General features: G+C 32.9%; 2 protein-coding genes across 2 annotated transcripts in view; both read left to right on the top strand.

Moving 5' to 3' along the window:
- LOC149190572 (uncharacterized) overlaps positions 1 to 8242 on the top strand; it is a 44882-nt gene extending 36640 nt beyond the window's left edge. The window contains exons 4-8 of the mRNA XM_089410554.1: positions 7371 to 7429; positions 7523 to 7618; positions 7690 to 7821; positions 7907 to 8000; positions 8164 to 8242. Of these exons, the coding sequence (XP_089266680.1) occupies positions 7371 to 7429; positions 7523 to 7618; positions 7690 to 7821; positions 7907 to 8000; positions 8164 to 8242 (460 nt within the window). The remainder of the gene's footprint in view (positions 1 to 7370; positions 7430 to 7522; positions 7619 to 7689; positions 7822 to 7906; positions 8001 to 8163) is intronic.
- Positions 8243 to 10521: 2279 nt separating this feature from the next.
- On the top strand, positions 10522 to 12332 carry LOC149190571 (3-ketoacyl-CoA synthase 19-like). The gene has a single exon (XM_089412209.1). It carries the CDS (start codon positions 10634 to 10636, stop codon positions 12191 to 12193), a length of 1560 nt encoding a protein of 519 aa, XP_089268335.1. The 5' UTR covers positions 10522 to 10633; the 3' UTR covers positions 12194 to 12332.
- Positions 12333 to 18177: the final 5845 nt, after the last annotated feature.

Here is an 18177-nt window from a genome sequence, read left to right as displayed (position 1 = left end):
CATACTCATCATCATTCTGCAAAAGGAATTGTTAAATCACCTTTTCTAAAGCTTGATGTTAAATTCAAGTTGCCTATGTACAATGGAGAAGTTAATGCAGAAAAGTTGGATAACTGGATTCGTCATTTGGAGGTGTATTGTAGAATTCAGAACCTTCAAGAGCATGATATCAAAATCCAGTTGGTTTCATTGAGAATGGAGGGTGCAACATTCATTTGGTGGGAAGAAAGGACTCAAGACAAGAACAAAAAACATGGTAAGATCTCTATTACTTGGTCTGTTTTCATTGTTGCTATATAAAGAAAATTCTACCCTTTAGCTCATATGAAAAAATCTATCATGAATTGGCGAAATTTTAGATAGATAAAAGGTCAAAATGTGCAAGAGTACACTCAAGAGTTTAGGAGAAGAGCTTTTATGCTAGGAGTATACTTGCAGTCACAAGATACTTTGCTAGAATATATAGGAGGTTTGCATAGCTATCTTTGACACACCATTCTTATGTTTAATCCCATGAATCTTGATGAGGTCTGTGTTCAAGCTACACACCTTGAAGCAAGAGGGAAAATTGTACAAGAAGAAGGTAAGAAGAATTCATTCCAGAGTGGTGAAAAAGGAAAGAATTTTAAAGGAAAGTAGAAGAAAAATGCTTCTTTTAAGAAAGAAGGGGAGAAACCTGTGTGTAAGAATTGTTCCAAAGAGGGCCATGATGAAGCGCATTGCTGGAAGATTCATCTTGAATTACGACTAAAGAAATTTAACAATAAAGGGAAACAGAAGACCAACGTTGTTGTACAACAAGACTTGGGTTCTGACTTAGGTGATGAAACCAAGATTGCAACCACAGTCACTAAAGGAAAATTCGTGGCAAAAGAAAGCAAAGAGGAAGCCGTGGCAAGCACCAGCGCAAAAAATAACTCCAACAATGTTTCAAATGAGGAAAACAGAATTGAGTTGTTCCACATCCGAGTTATTTCCAAACACACCAAGATTGATACGCTGTTTGACAGTGGATCCCAGGCAAATTTAATTTCTACAGATTTGGTCAAGAAATTGAATTTGGAAACTGTGCCTCATCATAAACCATATCCGTTGGGTTGGATAACCAAGGATGAAAATATTCAAGTCACAAGGAAATGCGTTTTCAGGTTTGCTATTACTGCCAATTTTATTGATGAAGTCGAATTAGATGTAGTGCCACTGGATATTTCTGGAATTGTGTTGGGAAGCCCGTATCTATATGACCGGAAATCCGTTTTCCATAGGTTTGAGAACAAATATCATTTGTTCAAATGTGGAGTGGAGTATATTGTGAGAGCCCATCGTAGAAAGATTAATCTATCTTTAGCAAGCACAGGGAAAATGAAGTGATTGGTCAATTCCAGCAAGAGTCTTGTGCTCCTTATGATCAAGCAGAAGAATTACACTGAGCATGAATCCTTTGCAGGCTGTGACGTGAAACTAAAATCTGAATTGGTTGATGTGGTCAATCAATATGGGGACATGTTTCAATAACCAAAGGGATTGCCACCAAAAAGGGGAATTCAACACGAAATTAAGCTACAACAAGACTATCCACTCCCAAACATCAGTATGTATTGAATGTCAATTCTGGAAAGTTTAGAAATTAAGAAACAAGTCCAGGAATTGTTAGGTAAAGGTGTAATTCGTCCCTCTACTTCACCATGTGGTTCACCAATTGTTTTGGTACCCAAGAAAGATGGAACCTGGCGCATATGTGTAAATTATCAAGCTTTGAATAAAATTACCATAAAGAATCGATACCCACTACCCAAAATAGATGATTTGCTAGATCAGTTGAAGAATGCAAAATATTTCACTAAATTAGACTTGAGAAGTGGATATCATCAAATTAGAATCGCTGAGGAGGATATTTGGAAGACTGCTTTTAAAACCAAATAGAGATTGTTTGAGTGGTTGGTTATGCCTTTTGGTCTTTGCAACGCTCCAACATTCATGAGAGTTATGAATGATGTTTTAAGATACTTTCTTGATGAGTTTGTAATTGTCTATTTAGATGATATTTTGATATTCAACAAATCACGAGAAGAGCATGTCAAGAATTTGAGGAAAGTGTTGGATGTCTTGAGAAAAGAATAGTTATTTTTGAAGATGTCTAAATGTGAATTCGGGAAAGCTTCCTTAGTGTATTTGGGCCACATAGTTGGAGGAGATGAGCTGAAGATTGACCCTGCTAAAGTTTCAGTCATTGTGAATTGGCCAATACCCAAATCAGTCACAAAAGTAAGGAGTTTTATGGGAGAAACACAATACTAGAGGAAGTTCATTGCCAATTTCTCTTCCATAGCAGCTCCACTACATGATTTGACCAGTGTGAAGGTTGTCTTCCAGTGGGGAGGAAAACAACAAAAAGCATTCGATGCTTTACGAAAAAAGATCAGTTCAGCCCCAGTTTTAGCATTGTTGGATTTGAAACAACCATTTGAAATACAAACAGATGCAATTGAATATGCCATGGGTGTAGTTCTATTACAGCGTGGTAAGCCTATTTTATTTCATTCTGAGAATTTAATGGTGTTGTCATTAGCTGTCCTACATATGATAAAGAGATTTACGCATTGGTGCAAAGTGTGAAGAAATGGAAGCATTACCTAATGGGAAAAGAAACCATTATTCACACCAATCATCAACCTTTGCAATATCTACAATCCCAGATAAAATTGCAGCAATCAAGGCACTTTCGTTGGATGGGATTCTTACAACAATTCCACTTGGTAATCAGGTACAAGAAAGGTATTTATAATAGAGTTTCTAGATCGGTTCTTAATGTAGCCATTTTACTCAAGAATAATTATGTTTTGCCTGAAAGTTATGTTGAACAATATGCACATGATGTTGACTTTCAAGAGGTATATTTAAACTTGAGTCAAGGCCACCAAGTTGAGGAATTAGACTACCATGTACATGATAATTTGTTATATCATTTGGGAAAACTTTGTGTTCCACAGGGAGAGAGAGTAAATGTCACAAGGGAAGCGCACACTTCTCTTATTGCTGGACATTTCAGTGTAAGTAAAACAGTGGCAAATCTTCAGAGGTATTTTTACTAGCCTCATATGCTTGAAAGTGTGTCACGTTTTATCAGAGGTTGTTCATTGTGTGCAGTCAGTAAGCCTAGTAATAGGAAACTAGGATTGTACACACCACTTCCAGTGCCTTCACGTCCATGGGAGAGTGTTTCTATGGATTTTGTAGGAAGTCTTCCTTTATCAAGAAAAGGTCATGATTATTTGTACATAGTTGTGGGTAGGTTCAACAAGATGTGCGTATTAATGCCTTGTAAAACACAAATTACAGCTGAACAAACAACTCAACTTTTATTTCAAAATGTATGGGTTCATTTTGGATTACCTACTTCTATTGTAAGTGATCATGATTCCACCGTGATTCCCAATTTGTTGGGAATTTTTGGTCAAGTTTATAGAACTTGATGGACACCAAGTTGAAGAAAAGTACAACCTTCCATCTGCAAACAAATGGTCAAACTGAAGTGGTTAATAGGAAAATTATTCATTTGCTAAGAGTATATTACAACAAAGATCCTAAGTTGTGGGATGAACAGTTGCATTATATTCAACATGCTTACAACTAAGAAAAAAACTCTTCTACTCTAACTTCACCTTTTGAGGCATGTCTTGGTTATTTTCCTAAATCATCTTTGGATTTCATTTTTTGAGAAAGATGTAGCTGTAGATGGACATAGCAACATAGGCAGAGAAAATAAATTCATTGAGAAAATTCAGTTGATTCACCAAACAATTCAAGAATGACTAGAAAAGAGTCAAGGAAAGTATAAGGCAAGGCATGATAAGCATCGTGTGGATCATCCGTTTCAAGTAGGTGATGAAGTTTGGATATACATTAGCAAGGAAAGGCTTCAAGGTGAAGGTAAAAAGTTGAAACCAGTCCGTTATGGTCCATTTAAAATTCTGGAAAATATTGGTAATAATGCTTTCAAGCTTGATTTGCCTTCATATATGCAAATTTATTCCGTTGTTAATGTTGAACATTTGAGATTGTATGACCCTCCTTTGATTGAGGATCAAGAAGAAAGTGTACAAATTCCATCAATTGAAGATTTTTCTCCAGAATTTCTTGATGAGCTTCAACAAGACACCATACTTGACAAAAGAACGAGGTCATCAAAGAGGGGAAATTTTGATTATCTTCGAGTGGGTCTCAAAGGTACAAATCCATCAAAGGCCAAATGGATTGAAGGTGATGGAACAGTACCCTCATCTATTAAATAACTGAATATAATCTTTTAGGGTCCAAAAGGCTTCTAGTGGGGAGGCGTGATCACGTACTCAAGTTTATGTTCAAAAAATTAAAGTGTTATAATTTTGTTAAACTCAGCTTTAGATTGAAGATCTTGTCATTCTGAATCCAACGGTGTGAACGACACTCAAATCCGAGCTCGTATGTAGAAGTTAGAGCAAGTCAAAGTTCAAGTTTGACTTGTCTACATGACAGGATTGGATGACGTGGCAAAGCCCTTCAGCGAATGAGGAGGCACCAAGTGGAAGGCTGCCATTGGCCTTTGCATATCGCAAATCGCAGTCACTGACAGAAAGGTGTTTGAAATCGGCCCTGACACAGATAGGTTGTGGTGTGATCTAATTGCAATCGCATATCATAGGTGGACGAGTATTACAGAATCGGTCCTCGACGAAGCCCGGTTGAGATGCGATTTATCGCATATTGCAATCACAGAAAAGGGCCATGTTTGTGATGGTTCTAACAATAATCGTGGAATTGCGAGTTGCGATGGACTGCCCGGATGCGATATTTTATATTTTCCAGTTAATACTCTCGTCGAGTCTGCGATATCGCTATCGCAACATCGTCGTCGTGTTAACAAGACCTTCAACCCTCCAAACTTCACCGATTGTGATTTGCGATATGGCTGACAGCTTATGGCCCATGACACGGTGAAATATTCACTCGGTTAGCAGATTTTAGAGTGAAAATGTGGGTTTCTGTTGGTTTTGGAGCAATTTGTGGAACAAATAGTGGGAGAACTAGTAGAAGTCATAGCTTCTTCCGTTCTTATTCAAATTGGATTCAAAAAGAGGCTAGATAGCCATTTTTAAGTATTCTGAACTCATTGAGACAAGTTTCAGAGGCATTTGAGCATCGTAAACACAATTTTGTTGTAATTTTGAGCATAATAGAGAGACCCATGCATTAGAAGCTGGACCAAGGAGATGTAGCCCAAGAGGGGTGAACTCCTCATCAAATCTCTGTGTCGCATGTTGTATTTTGATGTTCTTTGCTGTTGTTCAGCATAAGTTTTATGTTAAATTGTTTATAACATTTACATAAGAAACTCTCATGGGAATAAGTTAATTTAGCAAAAATGGTGAATCCTTAAGCACTTGATAAGAAAATGATAAGAATTTTGGGTCTTATTTTGAATGTGGAATTAGCACAACATTACTAATTTGCTCCATTTCAGATCAGAATCAGAGACCTTGGATATCATCATGGCTTCGTGTGGGCACACATTCCACCCCTTCTGCTTGGTTTTGATGGAAAAGTTTTAAGAAAATGCCCCAAGTGTGACTACCATATGCCTAAAATCATTTGGGGTAGTGGAAGCTCGGACGTTCCAATCACAGACCAAGAATAATGAAAAGATTAATGCATCATCCTAGGGTATGTGGTTTTTCCACAATTTCTAGAATTTGTATTTTTCATCTTATGATATTTTTTGTTTGGGGGACAAGGATTGACTCTTCACGTAGCAATTTGATTAGTGAAGTATAAGAAAGTGTACATTTTATATATCTTTGGATTTGAACTTGTAACTTATTAGAAGGAAACAATTATATGTTATTAATCATTAATCATTTTAAATTTTCTTTTTATGAGATTCTTTGTTTATGGGACAAGGGCTCACCTAGGCAGATCAATTTGATTGCTAAAGTCTAAGAAAGTGTATATATTCTATCCCTCGGGATTTCAACCTATAACCTCTTAAAAGGAAACAAACAAGTGTTATTAACCAGTAAACCCACTCAATCTATATACTTGATTTACATTTTTATATTTACCAAAAATTTCGGTTAATCATGTTTCCTTCTGCTGCATTTTACATAAGTTGTTTTGATGGTATATTGATTACTATTGCATTTTATATAAGTTATTTTGATGGCATATCTGCCAGTATGGAACACGTAAATGCATAACAGACGTAGAGATACAATCACCACCAGTAACAGAGTCAAGGATGGAGAGCTCAACTAAAAGTGATAGACAACTGACTCTGAAAGTTCTGTATTTCAATAGAATTATGATCATGATCATGATTTTAGCTTTCTTGCTGTTCTTTAAAAGTTACCTTGTTCAGGCTTTGAAACCTGAACACTGACATTGTGTTACAGACACAGGTTCAACCTTGGCACAAAAGATTGTAGACATCAAGTCTACCATAACTGGTTGTAAATAGCTCTCCAATTCTGCAACCATTCTTATGTGGAAGATTAAGAGTATCTAAGTGTTTGTCAGACAACTTTGTGGGCCTACACTTGTTTTGTGTTATGTTGTGCTTGAAATATCCACCATGTGTATGCTTTTGGACAAAAATTTGTATATATTATCATTTTATACAGACATACTAAGGAGAGACTATGTTTACAAATACTCAGGTACAAATTATGTTTCTGTAAACTTATGTGCGTATATAGATACTGATCACCTTCCCTTCATTGCTTCAAAACACAGGAAATGGTAGAATTTTTGGAAAAGACATGCTAAAATTAGTATGTGGTATGCACATTTTATATTCTAATATAGGTGAATTTATACGGGTCGTTCTATGGTGGATGTGAATTTATACTCTCCATTCTGTTATATGTGGATGTGTGTTTTTTTGGAGTGTTAGTTTATGTGATTTGTTGATTAGTCTGTGATGAAAATGTCAAAATTTTAAGTCATATAAATGTTTAAAATCACTTTAAGATCACATTTGGTACAAGCCACACCAACTTTTAATATAGTTAGATTTGTAATGAAGTTATACTCTTTATTTTGTTATATGTGGATATGTGTTTTCTTGATTTGTTAGTTTATCTATGATTTGTGGGATTAGTGGGATTTAAAGGCATTCAAGTTGTTAAAATCACTTTATGGCTATACACAATATGAACCACACCAACCCTTAACATGATTGCATTTGTAGCCACATATCTCCAACCTAAATCTCAAAATCCTGTAACTAGCAATTTCTCCCAAAGGTGCAAAGATACACTGAAGGAATTGAACATGCCTATGATGTTACTAAAAAAATGTTGCAGCAAAAGAGAGAATTAAAAATACGATACAAGATGGAAGCAACTCTCAATTGAGTTCTTTCTCTCCTTCCTTCCCTGCATTATACCCAACTGTAAGAATGTTGGTTTAATTGATACTGTAAACAATACATGATGCAATGGGCACTGGGGGTAAATTGAATAATGTGTTCTCTATTTATTTGCAGGCACAATTAAAGTGGACTGTGGGGGCAAAGCCCCTTCCTCAACTCCCTTGCCTGCCAATTCTCCATCTAGCAATTCTTCAGCCGACCTTCTAAACCATAAGTTCCATTGCTAATTTCTCTTTACTCCATTTAATCAATCCATCCAGCTAAATCAAATCACTTTGCAGCATGTAAATCTGGAATTTCCGTGTGCGGAGAGGGCTCCTGTGTCGCCGAATCTGAGTTCGGCTACAGGTGTCACTGCAATGAAGGCTATGAAAATCTGTTCAATATGACAGCAGGCCCCTGCCTCAGACCATGTAAACTGCTCCCCTCTATACTTGTCTTCATATTTCAAAGGTCCCCTGTTCGAATCCCATGCCGATTTCCCCCCCTTTTTTGTAGGTTTAATCGGTGCAGATTGTTCGCAGTTTGGGTTTAGTGTGGGCGGGAATGGAAGCGGAATGACAACTCCTCAGTCTCAAACAACAACTCCTCTGTCTCAGACAAATGCATCCAATGGTACACATATACATTATGCTCTGTTACTGTTCCCAATATCTCTGCCTGCTCACCTCAGTAAAAGGCTAAAATACATTCATGTGCCTACTAATATTTCTGCACCTTCATACAATTTGTGTTCCGCTATTTGTATCTGCAAGTTTTATGGAAGATATTCCGTACTTGACAACCATGGCAATTGCACTGACCAACCATTTTTTTCTATTCTCGTTGAAATAAACCAGTCCTTGTTGGATTAGGTAGTGGCTATTTTCTTGCCAAACTAAATTTGTTGTGTGTGACTACCACATTTGCAGGCTTAGATTTTGATGGTGATTGTGTGTTTGGTGTAATATGAAGCAACTCCAACCATAGAACCTCTCTGGGTTTTTCATGTGCGTCTGGTTGGACTTTATACAATGATACACCAGACAGACTTCAATGTGAAAATTCTAATTGAATGTGCCCCACTATAGATTTTTGGTTGGTTTACGCTGAAAATAATGCCCATACTTTCTGGAAAGTGGGCAAAGTAGACATGAAGTCCGGAATATGTGGGCACTGCCACATATTTTTGGTGTAAAATACAAATGAAGTAGGGAATATATTTTGTTGTTATCTCCTTGGTTGTATTTTGATTGATGCCAAAGGGGTTTTTCTTTCAAATTACAAATGTAAACTGACAAATGAAATGTTGGATAGAAAAAAATGGATAAGTTTATTATGATTTTTAATTGTTAATTGTTGATTGGGTGTAATGTGGATATTTATGATGATTATTATTATTTTTAATGGTTATTTGTTGATTTATGATTTTTTTTTTTTAATAAAACATCTTTTAATAATGTTTATAATTCAAACGATTTGGTCTAAAATTTATTTATTTTTAAAATTGTTTTACTAAATTTAAATATTATTTTTACTATAATGTGGACATAAATTGTTTTTACTGAATTCTAATATCATTTTAATAACATGTGGACAATTTTATGAAAAAACATCTTCTATATCATAATATATGATAGTTTAATACTATGAAGATTGATAATTTATTTGATAACTAACTTAAATTTAAATTAACTTAAATAATTTAAATTTATAATTTATTTTATAACTAACTTAAATTTAAATTAACTTAAATAATTTAAATTTAAATTATTTACTAACATGTGGACAATTTATTTTATGAGGAGGCATCTTCTATATGATAATTTTTTATCCTTAACTTAAAAGAGGATATATAACACTTAAAATAATAATAATATAATATACTTAATTATTTAAAATGGGTAAAAAACACTTAAAAATAATAATATTATATAATATGTGATTTTATATAAAAGTAGTTAAATACTTAACTAAAAGTGGATACTAAATACTTAAAATAACTAGCTTAGATCCATATCTTAACCTTAGATTTATCAAGCACCAAGAGGTATCAAATCTTTTGAAGTACAAACTTTTCTTCAAGTTTTGCACTCAAAAAAGAGGTTTGCACCTCATGATATTTGATCTCTCTCAATAGATCCAAGATTAAGATGGATCTAGGTTGGTTTTTATAATACCTTGTCTAGGTTGGATCCATCTCTCCCTCTCTCTCTCTATCTCCACCATTTTCTCTTTATGTATTTTTTCTTCCCTCCCTCTCTCTCCCCCTATAATTCCATCTCCCTCTCCCTTCCTCTCTCCCCCCTCTCTCTCTTAAGTCCTCTCTCTTTTCCTTCCTCTCCCCCCTTTCTGTATTGTTTCTGAGTTACTTCACAAATGCATATGTAGAATGTTATGCACTATGAAAGAACCTATGGCAATTGATTGTGGTCCATTAAGCAAAAATCTCTTTAAGCAAACAATGTCATCCAAAACTTACTATTGAAGCAACCAATATATAACAATAGTAGGATTCTTATGATTTGTAATCATTTGGATCGAGTTCAACTTGAATACACTGTCTTGATTTACAACAATTATAGATAATTTTCTTAAATGAGATAATCATCAATAATAAAAAATACAAATAAGAATAATAATATTTTAAATGCGAAGCAAAAATATTATTAAATAACTTTATAAAATGACATAAAACAACTAAAATAAAACAAAATAAAACAACTAAAATAAAACAAATGTAATATGCCGTGTTGTTTCTTCTTCTTAAAAATTCCCAATTCAACAATTCTACAATCTCATCCGCTCTCTTTACACTTTCTCTTTACCTTTTTTTAACAAATGGCTAATAAAATACAACATGAGTTACATTTCAAAATAGAAAAAGTATATTGACCATCACATTTACGATGTGAGAGGGTTGTCCCGTGGATAAACCCAAGCTCCCGAGAGATAATAAATTGACCTTCTCTGGTAGTTGCAGTTTAATGGTGCCATCAATGCAAAGCCGGTGTAACAACGTAATGTGCATTAACTTTATCGATCAGTCTACCTGCTTGCTTAATGAATCGACCAAACCATTTCAGGAACATCTGCTTGTTTAATGAATCGACCAAACCATGTCAGCAACAACAAAATCCCCATAACGCCATTCTCTTATCCAAAATATAAGTGTATCACAATTCCTTTATCTTCCAGGCAAGTCAGTGAAATCCCTAGTTCTGATAACCCACAAAGCCTCAGAGCATGAATCTCTTTATCAGTTTTCAGTCAGCTTTGAAGCCTCACGCCATGGAGCTCTTTCTCAGTATTCAGTCAGCTCTGTGGTTTTTCTGGAATGGAATGAGAGGATATGTTTTGAGTTTGCAAGAATTAATATTCGGTGGAGATCACAATATTTTCTCTGCTTTTGATAAAATTCCCCCAAATTCTTTATCAGAAATTTCTCTGTTACGAATGGCAGCAAGTATGATCATTGTAGTTTGGGTATTTCGCTTCATTTGGAAGCGCAAGCATATGAATGAATGCTATCTTGTAGACTATTGCTGCTTCAAGCCACCAGAAGACAGGAAGATGTTCACAGACCTGTGTGAATATTTTGTCAGAAGGCATGAGAATTTAACAGAGGAGGATGTTACATTTCAGCTGAAGGTGCTGCTGAAATCTGGGCTAGGAGAAGAAACATATGGCCCGGGATTCATGTTCAAGGAAGATTACATTCCATCCATAGCAGAGGGGAGAGCCGAGTTCGAGGAATGCTACTGTCAAATTCTGGACAAGCTCTTCGAAAAACAGGGGATTTCGCCCTCTGATATCGATATACTGATTGTCAACATTTCTTGTTTTGCCCCATCTCCATCGCTTGCGGGCAGCATCATAAATCATTACAAAATGCGAGAAAATGTCAAGGTCTACAACCTCGGAGGGATGGGCTGCAGCGCAACTCTGATCGCCATAGACATGGCCAAGGATTTGCTCAGAGTTCATGGGAATTCATTTGCGGTAATTGTGAGCTCTGACAGCATTTCGCAGAGCTGGTATGCCGGGACCGAGAGATCCATGATGGTGACAAATTGCCTGTTCAGGGCCGGGGGCGCGGCAATTTTATTGACCAACAAGCCCGGATACAGGGGATCTGCGAAATTCAAGCTCCTTCACGCGATTCGAACCCACATTGGCGCGAGCCAAGAAGGGTACTACTGCGTTCAGCAGAAGGAAGACGAGGATGGGCTTGTTGGGTATTCTCTAAGCAATCGTCTCATCGATTCTGCAACCGAGGCGCTGAAGAAAAACATAACGACACTGGGACCCAAAGTTCTTCCCCTGTCTGAACAGCTCCTGTATGTGTACAGTATGCTGAAGGCGAGGCTCCAGGGCAAGGGTTCGAAACTCAGGACGCCCAATTTCAAGAAAGCCTTCCAGCATTTCTGCATTCATCCCGGCGGCCCTGTGATAATAGACGGTGTAGGGAAAAGCCTGGGACTGAGCGATTATGACGTGGAGCCTTCGAAGATGACGCTGCACAGATTCGGGAACACGTCAGCGAGTTGCCTGTGGTACGTGTTATCTTATATGGAGGCCAAGTGTCGGCTCAGGAAAGGAGATCGGGTGTGGATGCTAGGGTTTGGGTCGGGATTCAAGTGCAACAGTGGGGTGTGGAAAGTGCTGAGAGATCTGGATGGCTGTGGAGAGGACACAGAGGATGATGGTAACGTGTGGAAGGATTGCATTGACAGATACCCTCTTCCCTCCGTTTCCAACCCATTTGAACAGCAGTATAGGAAGCGTTTTCGGTTGCAGAAATAAGTTATTATGTTATTTTCAGTTTTAAATATTTATTATATGCATATAGTTATATGTATTGTTAGTGTCTGATTATGAAGGATCAGATCCACTTATGTCGTTAATATATTTCATCAATGTAAGGATGCCCTTATTAGTAGTTTGTAAGTTTCATTTATCAAGTATCTTTTAAATTAAATTAAATTAAATTCGTATTTATTAGTGTATTTTAAATTAAATTATTAAAAGTAATTTTCATTTATGCCTTGTATTTTAAATTAAATTATTAAAAGTAATTTTCATTTATGCCTTGTATTTTAAATTAAATTTGTATTTTATTAATGTATTTAACTTAAATTAGTAAAAATAAATGAAGCGAATGTTATATGTTTATTGGTTTGGTTTAAACATTTTATTTTTTATATTTTTAAATTAATTTTATTAGAAATTTAGTTAAAAGCTGTTGCAGCTGGTGATTATTTTTACGTTGTATTGTATAATTGGAATCTCAAAAATTTTAAAAATTAAATCTATTTAATATATATATATATATATATATAATATTTTTTAAAATCATATTATAAAATAAAATTTATTTATATATATATTTTTTAAATTTATAAAAATAGTATTTATATTTTTAATATTCTTTATTTGCCTTTTTAATATTTTTGTTTTTCATGCACTATAAAAAATTAATGGTGGTACTATTTTTTTTTTTTGTCAATTCAGCAAATGATGTACTTTGCTTATATTGAATTGAGGGTTAGGTTATGTTATGGGAGATGCTTATTTGATTTTTTTGACAATTTGGCTGAAATGGTTAGCCTGTGAGGTTGATGATCACTTTTACGTTAATTTAATTCATTGTATTATTATTTATTAGAACTTAATTGTAAATAAACATTATTTTTCTCAAATGATAAGTTATTTAAAAATGAAACAATTGAAAATCATTATATAAAACAACATGATAACATAACATAGAATTAAAAATTACATAAAGTTATTTTAACAGCTTCGATGTATTTTATTAGGATGTTTTGATTGGAAATATATTATTTTTTAAAGTGGTGTTTTAAATTTTATATATATATATTTTAAGTGATGTTTTAACGGAATTTTTTTTTTTTTTAATGTGATGTTTTAAATTATATATATATTTTTAAGTGATGTTTAGATCGGAAATATTTTATTTTTTAAAGTGATGTTTAAATTATATACATATTTTTAGGTGATGTTTTGATCGGAAATATATTATTTTTAAAGTGATGTTTTAAATTATATATATATTTTAAAGTGATGTTTTAAAATATTTTTAATATTTATATGTATTGTTTTTATTAATAAATTTAATGTAATATTTTTTTGTAATTTTGTATGAAAATATATGAAGTTAGATTTTTTTTATACAATATACTCGCAGGTAATTATCCAAATTATTATTCTAGATTCTTCATTAGATATAATTTTCATCATTATATAGAGTAATTTTAGTAATGGAATAGTAAATTACATAGCCATTAACAACCACTGTTGTAACATGTTAACATAAACTTTCTGATGTAACTTTGCATTAATTCCATGATTCTTTTAACTCAACTAGTTAAACATATTCTTAATAATATAAACATCTCATAATGCAAGGAATCATCATCATCAAACCGACACAATAAGCCATCACATCATTGAACATCAATATACCCTAGGAACCCCGTAGGGTGAAAACCAACAAACGTTTAGTTTTATTATTAAACGCTCGTGAGGGTATTGACCCCTCACTCAATGGTTATAAGGGAGTCCATCCCTTGAACATTGCTATAAAATATTACAAAGAATATCATCTCAAAAAACAACATAACTTGTGATAAGATATTACAATCATCATGACATCATTTACCCATAAACCCATAAGCATTGTGTCTTTAGGGCCTGGTTATTGCCATCGATGGATTATCCTCTAGCCGACATTCTTTCAATCTGCATAAACCACTAACTTATTTCCCGCCATAATGGTAACTTAATCCACCTTTGTATGTTGCAGCCTTTTCCTCCAACTGTTGTTGCCAACAACCTTTGATATCATGATTAAATCAATTATTAATCAAAATAATTCATAAATATATACTAGTGGTGCTTCACCATCTATTCATGTACATTCATGAAATGGAAACAAAATATTGTGACATGCTTCCTTTAACACTGCATATGAATTAGTTATAAGTGTATAACCATCAATGCATTTTTATAAACAAATACCACATTAACTAATATTCCCCTCACATAAGCCCACATTCTTGCAAGACAAATCACTACAACTGTCCAAACATTCCTTTAAAGGAAACTAACACATCAGTTATGATGTTCGTGCACACAAATTACATAAAATTTATCAAAAAGAACTAACCCTTCAACCATTACTTTTGGTGCATGCAAATACGTAAAGAAAGCTAACACAATGAATGTTGTTCCTATGCATGCAAATGCATATACTTTCCAAAAGAATGCTTAACACAATAGAGCATGCAACACATGTTTCCTTTTCGAGGAAATCAACTATAATAGGGCATGCAATTATTATTTATTTATTTATTTTTTTATAAAACTAATGCAATAAAGCATACAAATACATGTCTTCTTTTCCAAATATTATACCAACATTACCCATATATATATATATATATATATATATATATTCCAAGGAAACCAACACATTACTATGGTTTTTGTGCATGTAATTCATCTTCTTTCCCAAAGAATATTTTCCAATGTAGGCTAACACAACATGCTATCATTTCCCACATGCAAATGTATATTATTTCCAACAAAAATTAATACAAATCTTGCATGCATATACATGATTTTATTCCAAAAGAAACTAACATAATAGTTATGATAGCATAAAAATAATCACATATAACTTTTTCTAAAGAAATATAGCTCAATAATTCTTCTATCCATGCGAAGAACATATCTCTATAACACAATGACTATTCTTTGTGTATGCAAGAGCTTATCATAATAACCCTTCTTTAATGTATGCAACACATATTCCCTTCTCTAGAATTCTACCATCATTAACTATTATTTTCATGTAAACAAATACATCCTTTTCAAAAACAAGTTAATATAATGCCATTTCTCTATCTTTCTACATGCAAGTTTCTCATGCTTCCCTTTCAATAAATTACCACAGCTAACCATCTTCTACACACCTAAATCAAGAAATCAACACAATTCATCTAGCTAGACAATCTTTCTAAGAGATTATTCTTTTCAAGAATATTTACATAATAACTTTCTCTATTTACATAATAAGACCAGTATTAGGGGAATTTTGAGGTCTAAAATGGGCCTCCTAAGAAAAATGCACAACCAAAATAAACTTTATAAGAACCAATGGGATTCAAGATGATGGTGTCAACCATGAGGGATGATTCACCATTTTTGGAGTAAAAGAGAAAAAAGATTAAAAAATAATAAAATAATAAAATAATAAAACTATTTTTTCAACTCATATTTTCAACTTATCTCCATAAGGTTTTACTCAAATTTCGAGCAGGGGTATTCGTTGGACGAAAAATTTAATTCCTCATCCAAGGAGTACACATGTTACATACTTTTTGTGGACCCTGCTGCACGAAAAATGAGAAATACATGAAAAAACATGATTGCAATCACATTTTTCATGTATTTCTGATTTTTGACGTAGTAAGGTCCATCGAAAGTATGCAACATGGGTACTCCTTGGATGAGGAATCAAATTTTGCATCCAATGAGTATTTCCACTCAAAATTTGAGTAAACCTATAGGGAGATAAGTTGAGAATACGAGTTGAAAAAATAGTTTTTTCTTTTTTCCCTCTAAAATTTGATGATGTAATTTAATATTATTTTATTATTTCCACTATTATTTTATAATTTCTTTAGGAGGCCATTTTAGACCTCAAAGTTCCCCTAATGTCTAATGAAGTTAGACTTTTGCACAATTTTGAGCTTTTAAGCATCCTAGCAAACATCTGCAAAAATAGAAATCTTCATAAATCTAATGAAGTCCTGCTTTTGGCAGGCTGCGATATAGGGTTTGAGCTACTATACTATGATATACGGTTTGGTGGTAATGACAAATTGGATAACCATAACCTATCCCTGCCTGCATCTGCCATGCTTGAAGAACTCCCTATAATTGTCTATAGGTTCACATGCACATGGCCATGTGCTACGATGACTTGGCGACATGTGTTATGGCGTGCTTCTTACCTGAAAAGACATCATATAGAAACAAACCATTTGTAAGAGAAAAAGAACCGAAAAAGAACCAAACATTTAATGCAAGGAAACTAATACTAGCATTAGTTTCGGTTTCCAAAAATTTATGAAAAATATAGAAATTATACGACCAATATAGACCAATATAGCTTCTTTTCCTCGAGAAGAGGCCAAATAAGATGATCAAAATTTTTATACATCTATTTGATAGGTTTGGCAACGATACTTTATGAAATAAGCATAGTCGGAAGATAGATTAATGCCAAGACAAAAAAAATCGATTACAATAGTCCCATGCCGCTAACGGTAGGGACTAAAAATAATATGAATGTAACTTAATCTAATGTCATCTTTCTTTCATGCATATTTATTAAGATATTAAATATTTTAAAATATTATATATAGGAAATTTATTAAGATATTGAACATATATAAATATTCTATAATTATATATAAAGACAGGGTCAAATAAGTCTTTAAGGTTAGTTCAATTCGTCGAGTTTCTGCTACTAATGGCAACTCACAAATAGGTCACAAGGTCAATAGGGTCAATTCTCCTCGATGACCTTAGGCTCTCCTAATACATAGGATGTGATCCATTTGAGTGGATTTGCCCACATATTTACTTGTTAAATCAATCAATTAGTTTCTATGAATAACTTTAATATTCATTAAATTACTTATTAAAATTTCATGAAGAGAGATTAAAAGTGAGAATCAGATGTAGGAGAGAAAACGACCTCACATAGGTAGACAGATTATTATCATTCTTCCATTCATATATATGATCACCTTATTTTCTTAATTAATATATTTAATTAAACTATAATTTTCTAATTTATTTTAATAATACAAATAATTAGGATACCAATAGTATTTTATTAATTTTTTCTATACTATTTTTATAGGTTATTTTTCTCGGGCTATATTGTTTTTTATTTTGATAGTTTTTTTAATATTAAATTAAATATATTGAATTTTTTTTTTAATATTTAAAATGTAAATTGTTTATTGAATATTTTTATGTGGTTTTAAATTAATTTACTAGATATAAAAATTATATTAAAAAATAAAAAATTTCAAAAACAATTCTATTCACCAAGTGTCATATAATAATTTAGGTACTTTTCAAAAAAATTCTATATCCCTAGTGTCCTAATAATTTGGGCTTTGTTTCAAAACCATGACTTATCAATACCACATACCAAAAAACCATAAATCATTTCAAAATCAAAATATTTTGTAAATATTTTATTTTAATTTAGTTTTATAACATTTTTTAAATTAAAACTTAATATTTACAATATAACAAGATTCTTAACCGTTGATATTTACCTTCATTTCACCACGGATATTAATAACTTGTAAATATACTTTATTACAATACCATGACTTATCAATATCACTTGCCAAAAAACTATAATTCATTTCAAAATCAAAATATTTTATAAATATTTTATTTTAATTTAATTTATAACATTTTTATATTCACTAAATTCTTAACCAAATAAATACACAGACTCTTGCCTTATCTCTATTACGAATCTATAATATAAACATTTAGATTTTTTTTTTTTTAAATTTATTATAAAATTAAATATTTATAATCTTAAATCGAACATAAATTTTAATATATAAACTTGAATCTAAAATTATATATATATATATAAACGGATAATCCAATTGTAAATAAAAAAATCAATCCCTCAAAACATTATAAAAAAAATTCTTATTATCTTA

Source organism: Pinus tabuliformis, chromosome 3_1 (genome assembly GCF_031772625.1).
Source record: "Pinus tabuliformis cultivar Carrire ecotype Pingquan chromosome 3_1, CPIR1, whole genome shotgun sequence".
In the NCBI taxonomy this organism is placed as follows: Eukaryota; Viridiplantae; Streptophyta; class Pinopsida; order Pinales; family Pinaceae; genus Pinus; species Pinus tabuliformis.
The sequence above is the reverse complement of the archived record's forward strand: the minus strand, read 5'-3'. Positions and strand labels throughout refer to the sequence as shown.

Coding starts and splice junctions, on each gene's coding strand:
- LOC149190571 (XM_089412209.1), top strand. CDS start 10,634: ATGAATCTCTTTATCAGTTTTCAGTCAGCTTTGAAGCCTCACGCCATG.